Below are 25,650 nucleotides of genomic sequence, written 5' to 3'. Positions count from 1 at the left end.
ATTTTGATTTGATTTATTTTTCGTATACAAGTATTAGTATACAGTGAAAAATATTATTTCTTGTGCGCTATACAGACAAAGCATACCGTTCTTAGACAAGGAAAGAAGGTGCAGAATGTAATGTTACAGTCATAGCTAGGATGTAGAGAAAGTTTGGAGAATTGAAGGTTGAGTGTTGTATTAATAGCTAAGACTTTTGGATGTGTGGGATAATGAAATTACTTCTTGAGAGCAACATTGTCTTCATCTCTGGTGAGCCTAAAGTTAAATTATTTTTGACCAATGCTACACTTTACTCAAGCTGCTGACGAAACATCTTAACAATTCATGGTTGGTTTAAGGTAGGGCATCCCAAATGAACCTAATCTGGCATCCTACATTAAACTCCAGATTGTTGGTTAAAGAAAATTACGCTACACTTCCATCATCTGGTTTGAGTGTTATGACTTGAGAATTTGTCAGCTACTCATCTTTATCTTAATGTATGTTACAGTCTACCTCTTTATAATTTTATATTTTAACTGGGCTCAGGCCTGAGAACATACATTAACCATTCCTGCAAAATAAATTTCATTAATTAAATAGCACATATTTTTATGAGTGCTCTAATGATCAGCACAATTTTTATTATTTGAAATTTCAATCAATCAAACATACCTAAATCAGTCTCTGAAAGGTTCAGCAGCTCTTTAAATCTCTTGGCATTCTTCTGCATTTTCCTGTGTTTCTGAATGATTCTTTGAATTTTCAATCTTACTGTCTTCAGCCTGTGGCAACAAGAAACAAACTCCTCAGGATAGCTACTGTTAAATATTAATGATGGTTTAATTCCTGCTGCAGTTACTGAAATACAACATTGTAAAGCTGATTGTACAGTTCCTCTGTGTTATGATGAAAAGTCCAGTTATTCACATTATCAACACATTTTTCTTGTGCAATCCTTTACAGAGGCTGGAATTCTCTGGCCATTCATGACCTGCCACTGCTGCCAGTGAGAATGGAGAAGTTGGCATCCATGGGTTCACGTTTTGCACCAGTTCAGAGAGGGGTGGGGCCTAAACACATTGGCAAGCCCGGTTTCACAGAGATCGAAAAAGGGGCATCCTGATCGCAAAGTGAAATTGAAGACCACCCTCCCTAACCCCACAGACATGCACACACACAACACATAGATCACTCACATCGAGGCTTCATAGTCCTCTCAATAGATCCTCTTTTGGGCCCCACTTCAGGCCCTGCCACTTTAGGGCCTGCTCCCTTGTCACTGACAGAGCCAGGTTGGCACTGCCATAGTCCCAGTCACCCAGGGGCTTCAATGGCTTTTGAGCCCCCAGCATGGCTATCCTGGTTTCCATTTGTGGAGACCAGTACTCCTTTGCACCAGGTTCCCGCTGCACCGGAGGGTCAGAGAATCCCAGGAGCAGGGAGAATCCGGCTTGAAACAAACAAAGCATATGTTGGGGTGCAAGAGCTGGAAGAATCCCAAAGGGGGTTCTCGTGCTGGTAGTAAACATGCTAGGCACAGGGAGAACGTGCACACACTCTATTCTGCTATTCTCTGGCATGCACAATACCAGTGCAATCTGCAGATATGAGCAGGTGGGTTTGGAAAATAAGCACCAAGGTATGTTGGTTTGTGAAGTGAGCATTGTCATTTCTGCAGTTGAGCTAACCAAGGAAATTATGACCAACAATATTGTAACTGTGATGAACAGCCTTTGAGCATAATGTAAAATATTTAATATGTAATATACTTCATTAATACATGGACACGTGGATTTTCAGATGAGAATAGGATAGGATTCAGTTTCAAAATTGCTCTTGATCAAATAACCTACAATACATTTGTCACATATTCTTACATATAGAAAGAAGATGGCAACTGCCGCGTGTGGAACTACACAGAATGGGAAATGTGCAGTGCAACATTAGATGCCATTTTGACTGCTTATTTCCATGAGTGAGATAAGAGATATTTGTATTAGATAAGAGATTTGTATTTATTTAGCACCTTTAATATAGAAAAAGCCACCAAAGTGATGAAACACCAATGTTAAACAATTATTTTGCAAATTGAATTTTGCAAATCATGGAATGATACAGCACACAAGGAGGCCAGTTGGCCTGTTGTTTCAATGCCCGCACGTTGAAAGAGCTAATCCACTATTTCCACTCCAATGCTCTCTGTCTCCCCATAGCCCTGCATTTTTTCTTATTTAAGTATAAATTCAATTTCCTTTTGAAAGTTTATTTTGAATCTGCTTCCACCACTCTATCAGGCAGTGCTTTACAGACCATAACACACATGGAATAAAATCCCTCATTATTTACCCTCTCAAATTCCTTTGTAAATTATCCTAAATAGCTGTCCTCTGCTTACTGTTCCTCCTGCAATGAAAATGATTACTCCTCATTTACTTTTGTCACAACACTTCATAACTTGAAACACGTCCCTTAAATCTTTCCTCATTTTGCAATACTTTGCTTTTCTGCATTCATATCTTCTATCGGTGTGATGTCTAGCAGAAGCTCCTTGATGGCAAATAGAAAAATGAATGCCAGTCCAAACATGAAGAATTGTACGAAAGCTACATATAAAGGTTAGAATTGCTAAGCGGTGAGATAAAAACAAAGCAGAAAAAATAGCAAAGAAAAGGCTTTCTAGAAACATTTGTCTAAAAAGAAAATTTCAGTGCAGGGTTACAGCAACGATAAAATGAGGAAAATAAGTCCGTAGCGAAGAATGATGAAATAGGAGAGATACTAAATAATTGCTCACAGCAATGAATAAACAGTTTTTGCCAATCATCTTGCTTAAGCCTCTTCCCTGTGGCATGATGGCACAGGGATTAGCCCTGCTATCTCACACCACCAGGGACCCAGGTTTGATTCCCCGCTTGGATCACTGTCTGTGTGGAGTTTGCATATTCTCCCTGTGCCTGCATGGATTTCCTCCGGGTGCTCTGGTTTCCTCCTACAGTTCAAAGTTGTGCAGGTTAGGTGGATTGGCCATGCTAAGCTGCCCCTTGGTGTCATGGGGACTAGCTAGGGGAAATGCATGGGTTTATGGGGATTGGGGCTAGGAGGGATTGTGGTCGGTGCATACTCAATGAGCCAAATGATCTTCTTTTGCACTGTAAGATTCTATTACAGTTCCTCAGGGACTTTATGTGGGCTTTTGTCAATGGGACATTCCACTAATCCGCCACCATCTTTTTTCAGTGCAGCATCACCCTTGTGGGATCTGTGGTATTTGAATAGGGCAAGCCACAGTGAGGCTGTTCAACTAATCAGATTGAGATATCTTCACTGAGACATGGAGACTGAAAAGCAGCATGTAAAATGGAAATATAACTTGCATTTATATCAGATACAATAAGCAAAATAATGATTGAGGCAGGGAGATGGGATGAAAGGAGATAAAAGGAATAGAATACGTAAAAAAGATCTAACATTAATTTCTCTTTAAATTTGCAAAATTAATTTTCTGAGGGAATGAGATTTTTTTCAAGACCAAATAGGTTGTTCAACAGTAATTATAACATTACATTTTATAGCATTTCACATACTGCTGAATACACGAGCCCTTGCATTTTTAGCCCACTTCAGTATAGAAAGAAGTAATAGAGTGCCCTATGTTAACAGCATTACAGTGCTTCTAGTATTGAATCCATTAGTGTGGACTGCAATAGCACCTTCTGTGGAAGAGAAGGGTATCTCTGAAGGCCAATTCTGGATTTCCATGTTTAATGGAACATGTACTGATGCCAGAAGTTCTGTTTAACCAACAATAATGGTGAGCATGAATCTGGTCACTTATTATTACAGCAAAATCTTAGGCCAAGATGTAACCTCAATTTTCATGCAGGAAATGGATATTGAGATCATAGAACTACCAGGATGATTAGATAGTTATTAGAGAAAGAATATATACCATATGGAGATCATAGACTAGGTTGATATATGAAGACAAACACTGATCTGGTCTTGGTGGGACAAACCATCTGTTCCTCCATTATAACATTCTATGATTGTTGATATCAAGAGAAAATTAGTTGAAGACTATATTAAGACTCATGTAGACCTCTGTGTTGGAGTTTTGGGTTGAGAGGCATAGTGGCACTGTTGCCTCACAGTGCCAGGGACCTGGGTTCAATTCCAGTCTTGGATGACTGACTGTGTGGATTTGCACATTCTCCCTGTGTCTGTTTGACTTCCTCCGGTTGCTCTGGTTTCCTCCCACAATCCAAAGATGTACAGGTTAGATAGATTGGCTTTGCTAAATTGCCTCTTAGTGTTTCAAGATATGTATGTTTGGGGGATGAGCAGGATAAATGCATGGGGTTATGGGATAGGGTGGGGGTGGACCTGGTAAGATGTTTTGTTGGAGAGTCGCTGCAGGCTCGATGGGCTGAGAAGTCTCCTTCTAAACTGTAGACATCCTATGAGTTTCAGTAGAGGTCCTCCTGGTTGTTCATTAAATAAGCACAAATGTAAGGAAAATGGCACAGGGAGAGTTAGGGAGAACAATTGTCAGACCACTATCCCACTTCACCTTCTGGATGGTCAGTGGAGGGTGTTCAGTCCTGGGGAGTTGGACAGTTTACCACTGGTGTCATCTGTAGCTCAGCTTTTAATACACTTGTCTCGAAGTCAGAAGGTTGTGAGTTCAAGTGCCACGCCATGACTTAAGCACAAAAGAAAGGCTTGACATTCCAGTGGAGTACTGAGGGAGTGATGAACTGTCAGAGGTCCTATCTTTTGGGTGGAGTGTTAAGCTGAAGTTCTGTCCCCCTTCCCAGGTGGATGTGATGCCCTCAGATCTTTATGACACTTATTCTAGCCAATATTTCTCACTCAATCAACATCACAACATTAATTATCAGGTTGTTACTACATTACTTTTTTGTGGGAGATCCTGTGTGTAAATTGTGTGAGTATTTCCAATATAACAACCATGATGACACTTCAAATGTATTTCATTGGCTGTAAAGCATTTTGTGATGTCTGGACTCTGTAAAAGGTGCTCCATAAATGCAAGGCTTTATTTTATTTCAGGCACCTACTAGAGCCTGAAACACTGCCAGGCCAGTTACAACACAGTAAGCCACAGAGTGAAGGTGCTTCAACTCTGCTCCAACATTTACTGTTGTAAGCAGCACATCAGGTTGATTGGCCATGCCCAATTGCCCCTTCGTGATAGGGGACTAGCATGGTAAATGGGGTTATGGGGATAGGACCTGGGTGGGATTGTGGTCGATATAGACTTGATGGGCCAAATGGCCTCATTCTGCCCTGAAGGGATTCTATCCTCATCACTTAAGTTGTCTTTCGTTATTGTAAGGATTTGTTGTTTTGAGTAGGTAAGGTCTCCTGTTATAAGCTTATCAAAACTAACAGGGAGAAGATGTCCCATATGTGACTAACCCATGTTATACACAGTATGTAGCAAAATAATTTTGAACCTACCGAGAACAGTGGACAAGCAGTCATTGTTTTAGCATTGCTGGCACCTTCTGATTTTTCTGCCCATTTGTCAAAAACAAGCTTCATTTCCCTCTCAATTTCCTGCAGGAACAAACAGCAGTTGAAAATGTTAGATTGCACTTGTGTTTTTTAATCTATCGACTGTGCATCCCTGGCAGGGAGACTTGCCCACTGGCAATGCATTTCAGAAATTTGGCCATGTGGTGTATACAATTTAATGGTTGGCAAATCATACGCAATGCACCTGGAATTTCTGATATGTACTGACAGTGAGGAAAGCTGCCTGGCAGAATATCATCCCTATCATGTTCATGCATAAAGGCTACTGAGGATTTGTAAACGATTATCAGACTCTAAGACAGATGTAACATCTAAGTCAATGAATTTCCAGAGACATAATTCTGTTTTTATACTGCTCAGTACTTAGTAAGATTGGGCAAGTCAGGTTCTTGTGTATTTACTTACTCTTCTTAAAAAGAGCAGACAACATCAAGTAAATAATTGAGTTTGATTTCCCACTTGCTGTTGAGGCACAAAATTGGCACATTGAATCAGCCATTTATTATGGAAACCGCCCAGTTCTCAGTGCCATTGACAAAGTTGAATGGAGAGTCGACCAATGATATTACTAGTTTTAGATTGTTGAGTAAATAAGTTGCTCTTTTTAATCTTAGATATTCTTGGTGAGTGTGGCTGGATTATTGCCCCGGTGAGTATGTAAGCCATGGTTTTGCAATGGACAACTGTGTTGTTTATGATTCTGCTGAGTCTTTCTGTGAGTCAGGCTCTAGTGAGTGAGTAATGTAATCTCTAATGGATGTGGTTTCTGACTAGAGAAGCTGCCCCCTGCAGAAATCTTCAAACTCACTGACCATCTTGCTGGCAGTTTCAGTAATTGCTCTGGGGGCCACATAGAGTGACCTTGCAACTGTGTTTTGGACAAGCTTAGTGTAAATGTTGTGAATGAGCTGAAGGATGGCAATGAGTCAGAATTCAAATCAAGGCAAGTGCTTGTATTAAAGTCGCTGTGGAGAATGCATTCACTAGGGGCTGAGTATCTTTCAGTGCATAAAGACAAAAGTATATTCATGACTGGCAGAATGAGTAAAGGCTTATTGACAAACTGCCGTAATGGGCATAGAAGGGCCAGAAGCGTTTAATAGAATCATAGAACCCCTACAGTGCAGAAGGACGCCATTTGACCTATCGAGCCTGCACTGACAATAATCCCACCCAGGCTCTATCCCCATAAAATCACACACCTACCCTCCTAGTTCCCCTAACACTAAGGGACAATTTAGCATGGCCAATCAACCTAACCTGCACATCTTTGGAGTGTGGGAGGAAACAGGAGCACATGGAGGAAACCCACACAGGGAGAAGGGACACTGTGTGGAGTTTAGCACAAAGGCCGGAATTGAACCTGGGTCCCTGGTGCTATTAGCAGTGCTAAGCACTGTGCCACTGAGCGAGAGAGAGAAAATTCACCAATGGCAAAGCACTCTGACCAGCAGCAAACTTAAAGAAAGAGGTGATGATCAGAACCAAGACAAGCACAAGCAGCAAATCTAAACACCTTCTGAAGCTGTATCATTAAGCGTGCACTCCTGGTGAGGTATTAGAACATCACTGAGAACATACTCACCTGATTTGCAGGTTCTACCTGTGAAGCCTTTCGAAGAAATTTAATTGAGAGAAAATACTTTTCCTGCAGTTCGAGCACCTGAAACAATTGCAAAAAGATATGTAGATAACTCACATTTCTGCACAATTATATTAGCAGCATTTTACAGAAAGGAAGTAATGGATGGCATGGTGGCACAGTTTGGGCAGCACAGTAGTACGTGGTTAGCACTGCTGCCTCACAGTGCCAGGGACCTAGGTTCAATTCCCAGCTTGGGTCACTGTCTGTGTAGAGTTTGCACATTCTCCCTGTGCCTGTGTGGGTTTCCTCCGGGTGCGCCGGTTTCCTCCCACAGTCCAAAGATGTGCGGGTTAGGTAGATTGGCCATGCTTTAGTGTCAGGGGGACTAGCTCGGGTAAATACATGGGGTTATGGGGATAGGGCCTGGATGGGATTGTAGTTATGCAGACTCGATGGGCTGAATGGCCTCCCTCTGCACTGTAGGATTTTATGATTCTACGAGGTCAAGGATAAATTATTTTTCCACGATGAGGAGATCTGGATGTATTTATTAACGCTTTGTCTCTTGAACAGTTGCATCAACTATCACTCCTTCAATTGGAAGGCTGTTCAATCAGTTTCTTTAATCATGAACAGTGGCTGTTCAGCTCAACATTATAGAGCTGGTCAGTGAAGGTCATTGGTCTTAATTTTGGTGGGTTCTCTTGATCTCAGCAGTTTCCTTACAAAAAAAAAGAGGCTTTTCTAACGAGTTATGCTGATCCTGCAGGAATTCTCTTGCAGAAAGTCCAGACTGTTGCTTTAAGCAAAGGAATAGGAAGACAAGGAAACTGGAAATAAAATAAATGCCTGGTTATATGTGTATGGCAGTAACAGTAATTTGATGATGTACATAAAATACTTTTGGGTGAAGAATTGAGCAGCTAAAACTAATGACTCAGCTAACCACCATGCCAGAGTGAACATTGTTAGCCACTTTTCCTGCTTTATCTCCAACATCTCCCTTCTGCTTTGTCCACAGATCATACTGTTGCAGTCAATGGTCCAAATGGATTCATTTGTTAGTGTCTACACTCAATTTATAAATCTTACCCCACGGTACACATTTGTAAAGACTACATTTCAACTATGTCTATTAAAAGTCCAAAACAGAAGTTTTCAATCAATGAGCAATCGGATTTGGACAACTAATTGAATATCCAGTACAGGCCTTACCTTGTCCTTTCCTCACGCGCTGGCTGAGTGCATGGGGGTGGATGTTCAGCTTGAGACTAATGGCCTTAAAACAGTTATGCTCGAACCTTACATCACATATGGTCTCAAGGAGATGCAACTGTGCGGCGGGATCCCAGATGAGCGTACCCATGCTCGGATGAAATTTCGCACTGGCCCTAAGCCCAGACCATCCTTCCCAGGTCTGGCACCTCACAGTTTGAGCTGGTTCATAGAAATGTTCTCCGTGCCCTTCAAACTGCACAGAGGAGTTTCCTGTATGAGCTGCTGCTGCACATCTTCCACTATCGTGTCCTCCTCGCCCATTGCCTTCACACGCCTTGGCATACCTTGTTGCTGTCAGGTGGCGGAGGTTCCCAGTGGAGGTCCCTCTATGGAGGGATCCGCCCCCAATACATTGAGGACCTGAGACAGAGGCTAGTTCATGCAGCAGTATGATGCAACCGTAAATTGTATCACTCCCAAGAAACCTGCCCTTCTTGTGGACTCTGTGGATCACATCTATGCTAATTGTTTTAGGCTGCATTCCCTTTTTTGTTACCTAAAACTCCTTTTATTGATTTTTGGTTTGCACTTCAGTCCCATGCTCCTGATTTGCGAGAACCCAGCATGGGGTGAAGAGGGGGGCAGACGATCTCCTCGTGAGCCTGCTCCTGAGCCTGGCCAGATTCCCCACAAACAGGGAACTCAGTCCAACTGTCTGTCCCTCAACTGTGGCTACATTCACAGCCGGGTGTCCCTGGAGAGGGAGCATGCGGAGTCTACGGGCACCATCAAGACCTTCCGTGTCCATTGGGCCTCACAGGGGCTGGGGTGTGTTATTGATCCTCTTAACTCACATTTTGATTTGATGTTTTAAGTTTCCTTTACACTTTATTTTTGTTTGGGCAGTTTACCCCCATTTTTAAAGGGCTGCCCCTTTTACTTTGTCCCTCAGTTTATTTGATTTAGTTTATTTGGTTTGCTAAAAGGAGCCTTACCTTGCCCTTCCTGAACAAGGCTTTGCAGTGCTGAGGCTGATGCTGCAAGACAATATCGCAGCAGGAAAAAGCCTCATCTAAATTTCCAGTATTCAGGTGGCAGGCTGCAATATTACTGTAACATTTCACTTTTTCATCAAGGAAACTTTTCTCATCTTCATGGTCGAGGACATCTGAAAGATTAATGTAGTCATTTATGACTTGTCAGCGCAACATGCAGGGCCATAGTCTGTGATCACACCTGGACTAAATCCTGTGACATAAGCATAGGTTGAAAACTGCTTAACTTCAACAGAAGGGTAGACTTTTGATAGGGTCTAATTGCCTTTGTCTTTTGGCCGGTGGTTCCCAAAGTGTGGATCACAACCTCAATTGGGGTCACAGGAACAGCAAATGAGACTGTGGGCTCACTAACCCAACCCCCTCCCTCCATCCCACCCCCAGTCCAACACTGCTCCCTGCACAAGCAATGAGGATCAGGTGGTGTCTGACCCTGCCTATGTTTTGCTCATCTCTGCGTGTCTCTGCCAAGTTGGTAATGAGATTCCTACCCAGTGTCAGTAGACTGCACAATAAGCCCTATTTTTCTCTCTGCCCCTCCTCACTGACTGTTGGCTTTGGGGCTGGGACTGGGGTTTTGGATATCAGAGCTGTTATGCCTCCCTGCTGGTCATCACTAACTGCTTAATCTGTTTGTATGGGAGATGGGGGGCAGGGTGAGAGGCTGATTACCATTTGTGTGTGCGCGCTGGTGAAGAGAGTGATAACTTGCAGTCCAAAGATGTGCAGGTTAGGTTAATTGGCCATGCGAAATTGCCCCTAAGTGTCCCAGGATGCATAGGTTAGAGGGATTAGTGGGTAAATATGTAGGGATATGGGGATAGGGCCTAGGTGTGATTGTGGTCGGTGTAGAGTCCTTGGGCTGAATGGCCTCTTTCTGCACTGTAGTGTTTCTTTCTATGAACTTTGTATGTGTGCGGAGAGAGAGGAGCCAAATGAGGCAAATTACATTGTGAGTTTTGGAGAAGTATGGGGCTGATTACAGTGTGTGCATTGTGATGGAAGCCCATAATTTCACAGTCGACATAATTGCAACAGGACAGTCACCACGGATAAATAGCGGATAGCCTTGAAATAAAGCAGGATCTAATATTATTGCATCCACTGTGCAATGTATAATTCATATTGACTTTGATTTGACTGTTAAATTAAAATTCAAAGGTCTTATTTATCATTGTGGTGATTACTGTTCTTTTGTTTATTGATTCCAACGGGGAGCATAACAGTGTCTGTGTGGATAGCTGACAGGAGTGAGGCTGATGTGAAGAGAGCTGATTGCTGTGTTTGTATGAGTTTGGGGTGAACAGGGTCTTCACAAAGTCTTCTGGCACCAGGGAATATGGAGAGTCTGATTGTTCCTCGTCATTGAGGTTTCAATCACATGTTATGTTCCAATCCTGTTCAGAAACACTCCATTTCCTTCATAAAGCCCAGCCTCCGATTGGAAGGAGCAAGGCTCCGTCTTCAGATAACCCTAACCTTGTGAATTAAATCAATGTTCTTTTAAAGCTCCATTGTGTATATGGAATCCACAGTGAAACTGCAGCCTCTGGGATTATGAACATTATTTTGTGTGGTTTGAAATCCCAAAAAATTAAACATTTATTTGATTCATCGCACATTAAAATCAGTGACCTCAAGATGGCCTTCAGGGAAACTTGTTGTGATGCTGCTATGGATCAGTAATGCTGAATGCAAATGCGAATGTCACTAGGTTTTTCTGCTCCGTGGCCAAAGGCCATTAGTTGCTGCAGCTCAGGTGAAGTAGTGGACTGATGAGTGCATACAATAATAACATTTTTACAAAGTACTTTAAAAACATGGATTTTCATATTTGTATGATGTATTATATGTTGATCTACAATGCATGAACTTCAGTGACATGGTAGCACAATGGTTAGCATTGCTGCCTTACAGCGCCAGGGACTCAGGTTCAAACCTGGCCAGTGCTCACTATGTGTGTGGATTTTGCACATTCTCCCTGTGTCTGTTGGGTTTCCCCCAGAAGCTCCGGTTTCCTTCCACAGTCCAAAGATGTGTGGGTTAGGCTGTTTGGCCATGCTAAATTGTCCCTTGTATTTGGGGGACTAGCAGGGTAAATATGTGAGTTTACGGGGATTGGGCCTGGGTGGAATTGTAGTCAGTGCAGACTTGATGGGCCAAATGGCCTCCTTCTGCACTGTAGGGATTCTATGAATTCTATATGCTGGATGTTATTGTGCTGCTATATTGCTATTCTGGTTTTGTTGGTATCTAGAATCAAGTTAATTTCCAAGTGTTAAAATGGTGCCATATTTGAAAGTAGTTTGGGAGCGCTGCTCTTCCTTCTTGTCCATGACAGCCTAATGTTATAATGTAACCAATGATAACATGCTCTGCGGATCAGCTGATCTGGCAGACAATGTAACCAATGGCAAAGTGGTGTGGTGGTCAGCTGATCCAGTATAAATAGAAAGCAGACGAGGATTGAGGGGTGTGTTTGTGGCCAAGGATGAGGCATAATGAAGTTTCTTTATTAAACCTTTTTATTTACTTTGTGAAGGTTTATCCTTTTATTACTTGCTACTGGAGTATCTTCACTGCAGGATGTACAGCTAACCTAGTTGGAGAACACAGGCTAAAGTTGGGCAGCTATTCAGATCACATTATTCATCTGCTCCTCAATGTTAGTTAGCAACAAGAAATAAAGGAATATATTTGCAAGTACCACAGAAAGATGCAACATTGCATCATTGCAGAAATATTGCATTTCCTTCCAGGATCTTCAAGATAGGTTCTCAGGGTAGGTACTGTTAGGCTCAATGCAAGGTTTGGGGATCAAAAGCATTGAAAGGTTGCACTCTATCTCAGTGGACTCAGTGAAATAACAACAACTCAAGTATAAAGTATCTTTAACGTAATAAAACATTCAGGCACTTCACAGGAAGGCATAATGAAAACTAACAAGCCAAGAAGAAAAAGAATAGGAAAGGTGACTAGAAGTTAAGTTGAAGAAACAGGGCCAAAAAGCAGCTGCAAAGACAGGGAGAAGTGCAGAGGAAGAGATACTTAAAGAGAGATTTCAAAGGAGCAAACATCAAATAGTTGATTGCAATACCACCAAGTCTAGGTTGAAGTAAAGGATTGAGGATAAAGAAGAAGGCAGTGTTTGGATGGGGACATAAGGGTAGAGGAGCCTGCAGAGATATGGTGGGACAGTATCATGAAGGGATTTATAGTTGAGCACAAGGAATTTTTAATTTTGTGTGTTGAAAATAAAAAGCCAATGTAAGTCAGCAAAAGGATGGTGATAATATCCCTGAGATGTTGCACAGGTATGATATGTGCAGCAAAACTTTGAACAAATCAGAATTTGTTTGAAGTGGAGCATGAAAGATCAGCAAGGAGATCTTTGAAATTGTTGAGTCTGGAATTCACAAACACAAGTAAGGGATTTCAGCAGCAGAGGGGCTAAGATTGCAATGTTGCATTCATGGGCTTAGGGCTGCAACCCTAATGTCATTAATCTAAAAAACATCAAAGGTTTTGATTAACATTGCAGTTTTAGTAGGAAACATAGCTATTCGAAAAAAAAAGTTCAATACCTTTGGTATTTGCATCTATGATTGTCAAAGCACAAGTGTAGCAAAGGATCGCCAGCTTATAATTCTTGCTCTGGAAATAGCAGTTGCCTTTCTGCCGCTCATTCCTGATCATTTTCAGCTGTTCAGCCTTGGGCTTCACCTCCAGCCGAGTTCCACTGACTGACAGGAGGTGAACCTCCAGGAGGAGTTTGGATCCTGGCTTCACTTCTGATGCTTCACTGCAAAGCAATTAAGGACATGACTGGAAATTACTCTCCTGTAGTGACACAAATCTGCTTGGTTTGGCTGTTGAATCTTACCTTGTATTTATAGATTGTAAAAATGCTAATATTGCCACCACACATTCATATGTAGGGGAAGAACCACGACCGAGAGTTCTCTACAAAGCTTTCAGCGTTACAGCACAAAAAAATAGAAAGTGACCAATTGATGGGGCAGGAGAAAAGGCATTGTTAGAAAATAGAAGACTGCAACACCAGAACATGAACTTCCCAATTGACATGGGCTAATATTTTCCAGATTTCCTCAATTCTTCAGTGCTGTAGATCTGTAAGAAGATATAGAGGGCATAATATAGAATCATAGAATCCCTACAGTGCAGTAGAGGCCATTTGGCCCATCAAGTCTGCACCAACCCTCTGACAGAGTATTTTACTTCAGGCTTCTTCTCTGCCCTATCCACATAACCCCACACATTTACCATGGTTAATCCATCTAACTTACACATCTTGGGACACTCAGGGACAATTTAGCATGGGTCCTAAATCACCTAACCTGCACATCTTTGGACTGTGGGAGGAAACTGGAGCATCCAGAGGAAATCCACAGAGACATCGGGAGAATGGCTGTGGAATTTGTGCAGACACCCAGAATTGAAACCAGGTCTCTGGAGCTGTGAGGCAACAGTGCTGACCACTGTGCCACCTCTGAATATGTTTGAATTTGGCACTTAAAACATAGAACCATCTGAATTCAAATTGAATTAAATAGCTGATTCCAGGAAATAATCAGACTTGTTTTATAACACTTTGTTACATGAGCAGCAGAGCATAGGATGAGTATGTAGAGTTTTGATGCAGGTCAGCCATGAACTCATTGAATGGAGGCACAGCCTTAAGGGTTAAATGGCTTATCTATGCTTCTGTGTACCTGTGGCATAAAATGATTTTGACCATAAGACATTTAAATTTTTCACCTAATTATTGAGTAAAGATGAGTAAAGCAACTGTCAAGTCAATGAACTTTACACAATAAACAAATCATAATGATGTAGCATTTGTAATTTAGTAAAATACTTCTGGATACCTTTCCAATGCCTGTTGCCATTCAAACGGGGTTGAGTGATCTTCTTTAACATTATATTTATTCTCGTGATTTGGGTTCACTGACAAATTCAGCATTTGTTTCCTATTCCTGGTTTTCCTGAGAAAGCAGTGGGCCTTTTCCTTGAACCATTTTGACCAGCTTGATACAACTGCGAGGATTACTAGACCTACTACAACACTTTTCAGTTAAGAGTCAACCACATAGGTGTGGGACTGGAGTTACGTATAGGACAGACTGATAAGGACAAAAGGTTTCCTTCCCTATAGAACATTAAGTGACAGTTTCACTTGTACTGATTGGCATATTTTTATTTCCAGATTTCATTTAAATAGAATTCAAATTTTCAATCTGCAAAAGTGAGATAGGAACTCGTGGCCTTAGAATTATTAGTCCACCAATATAGCTAGCACACAGCCATACATAGCCTGCACAGGAAGTGAAGTGTGTAGCAATGAGGTCAGAGCCAGCTGCTGAGCAGAGCAGAATAGACGAGGAACCCAAAGCAGGGTAAAATGTAGGAATGCCGGAAATCTTCAATCATATCACAGACATCTAACTAAGAAATGTTTCGAGCAACTCATTTAAACAGGCTTCCTAGTGAAAAATTATTTTGTAAAAGTACAAATTGAACTTTGTTTATTTTTGATCTATTCATTTAAAACTGTTTTCTTCTAAAATAAATACATCCTGATCATTTATATTTATTGCACATTGTTCATTGCAGATGGGTTATATTTTTGCAGTTGTATAAATCAAAATGGTCACCAGACATTTAAATATTAAGGCTTGTGCTATGTTTTGATTTATAAAATATGCAAAAATGCAGCACCAAATCGGTGGGGGGGGGGGATTCTCCCAAAAAGATTCTAAATGTCAAATTTGCGTATAAACAGGAGTAAATCCCATTGGCTTTTTCAGCAGGAGTTTCAAAATGAATCTCCCACACTCTGTGCACTGCAGAGTGTAAATCAGTGGGCGCGTCATATTCCCACTGGGGAGGCTGGTACCTCAATGCTGAGCAGGCCATTGCACATGCACCAATGTGTCAGAGTGGGGATCAGCGCATGCGCAGCTGCCGGCCTCTTGATCACTGGCCAGCTTGATTGGTTCCCCTATGACCCTTGCTTGGACCAATCGCTGGCCCCCCCCCGAACATGCCCAGGCCAGCCTCAACCACCGCACCGCACCCCCCCCACCCCCAGCCTCAATGTCCCCCAGTTCCCCATGGCCAGCCCTGATTGATGGCCTCCCTCCCTTTGTCACTCAGCCCAAATGCAGATTGGCAGCACAGCCCACTGCCTTGGCACTGCCTGATGCTCTGCGCATTGGCACTTTAGCCCTTGGGTAGTGCCAGGGGGCCAGGCTGGCACTGCCAAGGTGACACTGCCCTCCTGCTCTGGCGCTCAACTTGCTGGGGGGGGCGGGCCATGATGGCTCCCCCTTCACTCTAGCAGGGTTGGGCCACCAAATTCCCAGTGAAACACTCCTGGCAGTGTGAGGAGACGCTAGTGGGCCCAGAGACTTCTGTTCCGAGCTCACTAATGATGTTTAAATTGCATTAAAGTTAGAATTTAAATAATGTTGCAGCTCCACGCAGATTTCCAGCATGGAGCTGACAGCACCTGAATTCCAGCTGCCGGCGACATGTGGAGGCCATGGCACCCAGCGATGAACCTGCCAAACAGCCTCCGTTAGAGTCTCCAGGCCTGCTGCGCTACAAGAGGGATGGGAGAATCGCCCCCCACACAAATGCAGCAGGGATCCATTCCGATTTTTACAACAAGCCACTCTTATCAGCTTATATATATGAGTATTTTGCATGATCCGAACTGCTTGTTTAGGTCTGAAAGACTGAAGCATTAAATCAGGAGGAACTTCCTGTTGTGCAAATGTTCTGGTAAAGCAAACCTAAAGCCTTTTGGTTTGAAGATTGAGCTTGAAGTTTAGTTGATGCTTGTTTATTGAACAATCACATTGGTTCTTATTGAATGTGAATATCCATGTGTGAAGTTAAAAGTTTTTAATAGGTTGATTACTAAATCAATGGATGAAATATAGCCTTTTTTCAGTGTGCTATGATCCTCTGCAAAAAGAAACAACAAATCTAACTGTTGCTAGTTCTTGGCTCTTAAATAATGTATCTAACTATATAGATGCAATTCTTTTATACTTTTCTAAATCTTCAATTCTATCTCCAGTACTGAAGACTAAACTTTTTGAGCCGATCCTAATATTTAAAATCATTGACATTATTTTGATTGTTTTTTTGTAGCTTCTTTTGAAAGCAGAGAACATTTCAGACAGGTTATCAAAAAGCCAGAGAAAGTAAGGCAAGGAGAATTAGAACATGAGGTGATTAAAGACAGAGCTACAAGAGAGGGAGACACATACACAATATCCTCTTCTGTCTTTAACATTATTGAGATCAAATACTTTTTTAAAAATCTTTCATAGAATGAGGATGTCACTGGTGAGGCCAGCATTTATTGTCCAGCCCTAATTGCCCTTGAGAAGATGCTGATGAGCTGCCTTCCTGAAATGTTGCAGTCCATGTGGTGGAGGTAAACCCACACTGCTGTCAGAGAGGGGGTTCAAGGAATTTGATCCAGCGATAGTGGAGAAACGGCAATATAGTTTCCAAACCAGGATGGTGAGGGCTTGGAGGGAACTTCCAGGTGGTGGCGTTCCCATGTGCTCTTGTACTTAGATGGTAGTGCCTAAGACACCTTGGTCAGTTTTTGCCTTACATTTTGTAGGTGGTATACAGTGTCGCCACTGTGTGTCGGTGGTAAAGGGAGTGAACATTTGTAGATGGGGTGCCAGTCAAGTGGTTTGCTTTGTCCTGGATGGTGTCAAGTTTCTTGAGTGTATTGGAGCTGCACTCATACAGGCAAGTGGAGAGAATTCCATCACACTTCTGACTTCTGCCTTGTAGATGGTGGACAGACTTTGGGGAGTTAGGAGGTAAATTACGCTCCACAGAATTGAGTTCCTGACCTGCTGTTGGAACTGTAGTATACATATGGCTAGTCCAGTTTACTTTCTGGTCAATGGTAACTCCCAGGATGTTAATCTAAAGGTTTTGTTACATTCCATATGTCATCTATGTAACAAGCAATGTCCTTGTTTATAGATACAAAAAAAATCAAGAAAAGAGAAAGCAAGTCATTCTGGAACCTGAAGCAAGCATTTATAACCATCGTCTAATCCCTGCTGTTAAAATGTAGCTCTAATTCTGGAATATGCTTATCAAGGGTGGTAATCTCAAAGAATTTCAACAGGTTAGGTGTTTAACATCAAAACTGCGCTCTTTAGTTCGAAGAACACCACAAGGGCTCTACTGGCATTCAAACTAAGCATTGGAACATAAAATACTAAATAATTAAATCTCAAAGTTCAGGTTACATCCCTAAAGCAATTGATTACCTTTGTCCTTGTGATTTGATCAGTATCGACATCTTTTTTTCTACTTCCAGCCATGTGTAGTTCTGCAACAAAATGCATGTAATGTCTTACCTGGAAGCTCTTCCAGAACAGAATTTGGAGTCAGTGAGAATCAGTGCTACTTCCTGTATGTACATAAGGGGCACACATATTTCGAGGGCCTTGGAGAGGGAAGGAAAATTGTATTTAACAAATCATGTTATATTTTGCTGATAAATGTATCATATTTGCACCTTGAAATAATTAGAGTTGTCAGTTTATGAAAAAGGCTCCCTGCAAAGTGTAACATGTTGGAATACTTTGGGCTGGATTTTCCAGTGGCTTTGGTATCCCAACATTGAACCCATATGGGGATACCTAGCCTGCCAATATTGTTACCGTGCCCTCTGGCACAATCATTTGGAGATGGCATCCTCATTGGCTACATCCACACTCGCCTTCCCTATGGGTCCTGATGCTTGATGCCATCCAGCACCAGGAGTGGTAGATGCTGTAGATGCAGGCAGGAAAGGAAAACTTGGCTGCCTATATTGAAGTTATAAATTAAGACCTAAAGTTGGTAAGGCCATCAGGCGGGAAGGGAAACTCCTTCAGAATCTATTCACAGGCGGGTTATGGGCTTTTCGTCTCCGGACTCCATCACTGGAGGTTGGAGTCTTTGGCTCCTTTGGCCAGCTGACCTGTCACCAAGATGCTGCCTCGATTGAGTCCAGGGCCCCACATACTGACAAGGGAAGCAAATACAGAGGAACACTGCCACCTGCAAGTTCCTTTCCATGACACAGACCATACTGACTTGGAACCATATTGCCACTCCTCCACTGTCACTGGGTCAAAATCCTGAAATCCATTCCAAACAGCACTCTGGGAGTACCAACGCCACATTGAGAATCAGTGCTGTGGTTCAAGAAGACAGCTCACCACCAGCTACTCAAGGGCAATTAGGAATGGACAATAAATGCTGGCAAAGCTGATGATGCCCACACCCCTGAAATAACAAATTTTAAAAATTGAGCCCTTTAAGTGGGCAATTAATAAAAACTTAAAAGCTACATCCCACCATGCCTCAATTTTGAGTTTGGCTGGAGGCGTTCTGAAGTAGGGAGTGAAGCCTGGCAAGTCACCCTGCTCAGGCCTCAGGCAAGAATTGGAGGATCCTTTCATTAGCCTCATTTCCACATTGGGTGCACTTCCACAGGATATATCTCCCGAAAATCCTCCTTCCCCTAGGGCATCTCCCCTGTCCTCCCTCCCACACTTCACCGTGAGAACACTTACTTGGTCCTGATCTCCGGGACTTTAGATCTGAGTCTGTTTGTACGAAAGAACAAAAACAGCCCGGGAAACAGGCCCTTCGGCCCAATGAGCCCTCGCCGTCATTTTAACATTACCAGTCCCCCCTCCACCCATGACCCTTATCTATGATTATGGCATTCCACATTGAGGGAAACTAATTTAGGGACAATTTATTACCTCCAATCAGCCTAATAGCACGTCTTTGGGGTGTGGGAGGAAACCGGAGCGCCCGGAGAAAACCCACGCAAGCACAGGGATAATGCGCAAACTCCCACAGACACTGGCCCAGATCCATGTGTCCGCACAGCAAACAGTGATAGTCACTGAGCTGTCATGTTGCCCAGCATCTGGTCCAGTTTAAGCGCACACTAACGACATGAAGCACTAGGCTACTCTTGAACATCCAAGAGCAGCCCCAATCCTGGCCACTGTTGCTAATGGTGCTGATAGGACTACAGAACTGTTGGCCAATCACATTGGTCAACAGCTCTCTGAGGTGGAACATGCTCCCACGTGAGGGGTGTAAGTCCTGTTTCCAGCCAATTAACACACCTTGGCGTGCTAAATGGTTGCAGGGCAATTGGTCTTGCTGGGGATGTGTTCCCTGCAGACTCTCAGCAATGGAATGGGAAACTCCACTGTCTGAAAAATCCTGCCCATAGTTTCCAAAGTTCTTCATCCCCTGGTTTTCCTTGTATTAATGTCTAGGTCTATTATGGTCTGTTAGAGACTAAACATTGCTATGATTAACAGCAACTCCATCAGTGTTGCATCATGTGATTACCAGAATGGCAGAAGGCAAACTTCATGGACTTTGACCATTTTTTTGCCAGGCCTGTCTAGATTGGACAACACATCAATACCTTTGGCTTAAAACTCCTTTACATTGATTCACTGATGTAAGTATAGAAAACAAGCATCTGGCATCTAACTACAGTAAAATTGGCAGTCCCCCCCTCCACCCATGACCCTTATCTATGATTATGGCATTCCACATTGGTTGATGTACCTTTAAGAAAGTTTCAAAAAATCATGTTCTCTGCAGGTTTCATAACATCAGTTTTCTTTCTCATTATGGCACCAGCTGGCTGCTAGAAGTCCTTTTATTGCTGTTTAAATGGGGTTTTGTTTATTTTTACTCTGGGATCTTTTTTGACCTTACATTGTGGAGGGGGAAGATTGATTGACAAGTCAAAGTCAAGTGGTTCGTCCCCAGGAAAAAAATTTAAGGATTCATTTTCAATTTTAGTTCAGAAGGGTGTGGACATCAGACTGGAAGTAGTGATTCTCTCAAAAGTATGCTTACATTAACAGTGCAATGAAGTTACGGTGAAAATCCCCCAGTCACCAGACTCTAGCACCTGTTCGGGTATACTGAGGGAGAATTTAGCATGGCCAAAGCACCTAACCAGCATGTCTTTTGGACTGTGGCATGAAATCAGAGCACCCGGAGGAAACTCTACACAGTGACCCAAACCGGGAATCGAACCCGGGTCCCTGGCACTGTGAGGCAGCAGTGCGAACCACCATACTATCGTGCTGCCCTGGAATGAGCTTCCAGAGAAAGTTGTTGAGGCAGGTGCAATAGCAACATTTGAGAAGCATTTGGATAAGAACATGGATGGGAAAGGTTTAGAGGGAAAAGGGCCAAATGCAGGAAATTGGGACCAGCTGATGAATCAGTTGGGCCAAAGGGTGTGTTTCCGTGCTGTATTGGTCTGTGACTCTATAGACCAGAAGAGATAACAGGAGAGGTGAAGCAAGAGTAGTAATGGAAAGGAAATAGAAACCAGAAGACATAAAAGAAAGCAATTAATTTTAAATCCTCATGAAATTATTTTTTGTGAAGTGATGGTTAAAACCTTAATTAAAACTGACATTAATGTGATAATAGTTTAGTTGAAATTTCATGGGATTGAATTAAACTGACTAATGAACTCAATGAAAAACACACAAATTTGATGGGCATAGTTGAAAATAAGCACAAGATGTGAACCATGCAGATGCTGTCAGACCTGCTGAGATTTTCCAGCCTTTCCTGTTTTTGTTGTGAATTATGTCGTTATTTGAAACTGTGTGTAATATAGTTCACAGGTTATGCATTGATACAGGTATGAATTATTGGCACAGGTATTATTTACCTATGAATTATGCACAACTTATCATGCCTGTTTGTGTGTGTAAATCATGCACAAATCAACACCAACAAATTTGAATTATAGATGTCAGTCATAGATAGATAAAGTTGTGTGCAAGTTAATTATAGCTGAGTATAAGAATACACAGGTTATAGAAGGCAGTACTGTATGTAATTTGTAACTGCAGAAGGGTACACTGATGTCAGTTAAAGGCAGATCTGCATATAGTGATATGCTATAGCTCTCAGTTTCCATGATACAAGTGAATTACAAATTAGTGTGAAATAAAGCTGTGAATTGCGTGTAGGTTTAAACTTGAGATGTGAATTATGTACCAAAATAAATTTTACATAGATGTAGACTCTAAGGGGAGGTAATGGTATATTTTGATTGGATTAATAATCAGTTTTTAAAGTTTATTTATTAGTGTCACAAGTAGGCTTACATAACACTGCAATGAAGTTATTGTGAAATCGCTTAGTCACCACATTCCGGCGCCTGTTCGGGTACTCTAAGGGAGAATTTAGCATAGCCAATGCTAACCCTAACCCTAACCGGTACGTCTTTCTGACTGTGGGAGGAAACTGGAGCACCCAGAGGAAACACACACAGACACGGGGAGAATGTGCAGACTCTATACAGTGATACAAGCCTGGAATCGAACCCGGGACCCTGGTGCTGAGGCAGCAGTGCTAAGCACTCTGCCGCCATTGCGGAGACCCAGAGTAATGCTCTGGGCACTTGAGTTTGAATCCTGCCTCAGCTGATATTGAAAATTGAATCCAATTTAAAAATCTAGAATTAAAAGTCTAATATTGACCATGAAATATTGCCGATTATTGTAAAAGCCCATTTGGTTCACTAATACCCCTTTAGGGAAGGTGATCTGCTGTCTTTACCTGATTTGGCCTACACATGTCCCCAGATCCATATCAATGCGATTACTCTGAAACCCTCTGAAATAGCCTACCAAGCCAGTTCAGGGACATTAGGATTGGGGAATAAATGCTGGCCCAGCCAGTAATGCCCACATCTGTGTATAATTGTCCACCACCATTCACAACTGGATGTGACAGAACTACAAGCTTGGATTTGATCCATTGGTTGTGGAATTATCTAGCTCTGTCTACCATTTGCCACTTATGCTGTGAGCTACGAGCGTATAAAAAGAACCATAGTTTTATACTGCAGATCTGAATCATGTCTAAGTACTGACTCTATACATATGCAAATTACACAGCATCATGAATCCTACCGAGACATTACACAGGTTGACTTACTGATGGGTAAAATTGCTGTAGCATGCATATGCGTGACGTACACAGCTGTGACTTCTAATGCTATGTTGTTTTTGTGTAGTGATAAGCTGGTTTGTGTCCACATTATTCTGTTCACCCACCTTAATGACATCTTCTCCATTTATGGTGAATGAGAGCCTTTGGCGGCCCAGGATGACATCTCCATTTTCATGCATTATCTTCACCCAGATTTTCACACTCTGTCCATTTCTGGGTCTCTCGAGGTTAACATTGCCACATTTTAGAATCTTCTTCTTCAGCAGCCCATTGCCTGCAACAGTGGATCATTCACATCAGTTTATCTCAAGTAAGATTTCTGCACCAGGTATCTTACTAGTAACTAACATTCATAACACATACCTAGCACATCAATCCAGTCTTTTGGATTATCTACTACGTCACCAGTTGCATCATGTGCTGTGTCCATGCCCACAGTATGCTCATTCACAGTGCTCCTGTAGCAGCAGAAACTTGCGTTATTAACTCATCAAACGTTTGTAATTAAAACTTCCGATCACAAGGTAAACAGACACTACCATTAATAGGTCATCTCACAGTCTGAATGGTCCATCGCAATCAGAACATCATTTACAAATAAGCCACTACTTTTAGGTTTACAATTCGTCAGCATTTGATTGCGAAAACCTTTCAAGACTTAAATGTCTCAATGACAAGTTACTGTTTAGAATATTTTTCAAACACAGATTGTTGCATCACAGAATGTTTTCCTGTTACTATGGATACATATTTGATGCAGTGCGGTCAGTTAGAAGCCATTTAGAATTAAACTTACTGAGAAAAGAACTTCACACCCTGCGAAAGGGTGATTGTCCAGGAGTCTGGATTAGCACAATAGTGAGAACAAGTGATGCCTTAATGTCACAGGTTCTCAATACAGCCATTTGAATCATGAGAATCATTTTTTTTCCCCTGTGACATTGATGTCAGTCTGATTAGAATGTCCTTTCGTTCTACTTTCTAACCAATGCATAGCCAAAATTTAACTACTATTATGAAAACATACAGCAGCCTCAGTTCAGTGAAGATTATAGGGGGACCAATTCCCATTCCTGACAGTGTACTGCACTGCCAAAGATGCCAGCCTTCCATTAAAATATTAAACCAAAGACAGGATTTGGTGCTGATGTGGGAGGCAGGTAGATGCGGAATTTCCTGATACTGCCTGGCATGCTAATTCCCTGCCACAGTCCTGCCTTCCCAGCCAGTTTCCTGGAGATAGATTCAGATGTGGAATAGCTACTCATCCTCAAGTTACTGGTATCTTGCTAATTCAGTTAAAAGGCCATTATTCAGATGCTGACTGGACTTTCCCACTCATTGTATGGGCTGGGGTGTTGGGCACAAGGCAGATGCCTGGAGGCACCCTCCCATGGGCAGGTGAGTGGGGCCAGTGCTCCACAATCACGCCTGGAAAATCTTCCACATTGCCAGGTAGATGTTGCAGCTGTACCGGAATAGCTTGGCTAGGGTGCAGCAAAGTTCTGGAGCACAAGTCTTCAGTACTATTGCTGGAATATTGTCAGACCCCATTGCCTTTGTGGTGTCCAGTGCCTTAAGCTATTCCTTGATTTCAGATGGAGTGAGTCAAATAATTGAAGATTGACACCTGTGATGCTGGTCCACTTTGTCCTTCTGGCTAAAGATTGTTGTGAATGTTTCAGATTTTGCACTCATGTGCTGTGTTCCTCCATGAGACCATTAAAGGGTCAGAGCAGCTCTGAGGTAGAACAGCTAGACTTCTCTGAAATCTGATGTATACAATTCAAAACAGATCAATTATAAGTTTTCCTATCAATTATTCCCACCTTTCATTAGCTTAAAATCAATCATCTCCAATATACACAAATCAACAATAATGCATCATAAATCTTAGCCAACCGTGTCTTGCTCTCTGGCATAATGGCATTTTATTAGTCCATAAAATCCAGAAGCTAACTCCTGTCTTGGCTGACCCATTTCCCATGTTGCCTTGTAATCTCAGACACTAACCCAAAATTCAAATGAACATTCTCAAGGGTTCCCTGAAAGGTCACTACCAAACCAGATTAACACATGACTCCATGTCTGGGCATGCATTCATCTTGTCTGGGCAGTGAATAAACACTATTCATGAAATGTAAGTAAATGTTCTCTCCGTCTGAAACTTTACTGACAAATCTTGCATATTCCCAATGTTTAAATATTCTCTTGGAATACAACTTTGTTCTAATGCCTTTTATCATGATGCTTTGCAGTAAATTGCTATTGGCTAAATTGAATAATATATCTTAAAAAATACATTAATACATTCAAAATATCAGCATATGTGTTTTAAAATCATAATCACTTGGTTAAATCTCATACTGCATCACGTGTAAACTGCTTTCTTGTTAGCTCATAAGTTTACTTCATTTAACTTAATGCTGTAGTTCTATCATTGCCTTAATATCTAATGGTTTAAAAATCTTACTAACCTATAAGGGTTCCCCCTTTCACTGCCATTTGCTGCTTATGCTGTTTGGCATGTTATTAGTCCTGTGTGGTAGCTTCACCAGAATGACACTTCGTTTTTAGCTATGTCTAGTGTTGCTGCTGGCATGCTCTTCATTGATCAAGAAGTGATCCCATGTCTTGGTGGTAATGGTAGAGTGGACAATACGCCAGGCCATGAGATTACAGATTATGGTTGAGCGCAGTTCTGCTGCTGATGGCCCCCAGTGCCTCATGGATGCCCCATCTTGAGTTGCTGGATCTATCAAAATCTATCTCATTTAGCACAGTGGTCGTCCCACACAACACAATGGAGGGTATCCTCAGTGTGAAGATGGGGCTTTGCCTCCACAAGGACAGTGAAGTGGTAACTCCTACTGACTGGTGTCATGGACAGATACATCTATGGCAGGCAGGTTGGTAAGGATGAGGTCAAGTATGTTTTTCTTTCTTGTTGACTCCCTCACCACTTACTGGCAATCAGTCTAGCAGCTATGTTCTTTAGCTCAGTCTGTGGTGGTGTTACCAAACCACACTTGGTAATGCATATTTAAGTCCTCCACCGAGAGTACATTTTGCACTCTTGCCACCTTGAGTGCTTCTGGCAAGTGGGATTCAACATGGAGGAATACTGATTCATTGGCTGAGAGGAGGGGAGTACGTGGTAAT

The 25,650-nt window shown here is 42.1% G+C and overlaps 1 protein-coding gene across 1 annotated transcript; it reads right to left on the bottom strand.

Moving 5' to 3' along the window:
• Positions 1-689: 689 nt before the first annotated feature.
• On the bottom strand, positions 690-22,918 carry LOC145356021 (peptidyl-prolyl cis-trans isomerase FKBP8-like). The gene is made up of 8 exons (XM_080208589.1): positions 22,852-22,918; positions 22,593-22,762; positions 17,832-17,920; positions 12,990-13,207; positions 9,346-9,518; positions 7,133-7,210; positions 5,470-5,568; positions 690-767 (listed from the first exon to the last, which is right to left on the bottom strand). The coding sequence occupies exons 1-8, from the start codon at positions 22,916-22,918 to the stop codon at positions 690-692; spliced, it is 972 nt and encodes a 323-aa protein (XP_080064715.1).
• Between the last annotated feature and the right edge of the window lie 2,732 nt (positions 22,919-25,650).

Source organism: Carcharhinus amblyrhynchos, chromosome 20 (genome assembly GCF_965287045.1).
Source record: "Carcharhinus amblyrhynchos chromosome 20, sCarAmb.v2.hapA, whole genome shotgun sequence".
Taxonomy (NCBI): Eukaryota; Metazoa; Chordata; class Chondrichthyes; order Carcharhiniformes; family Carcharhinidae; genus Carcharhinus; species Carcharhinus amblyrhynchos.
This window is presented reverse-complemented; position numbering and strand designations above follow the sequence as displayed.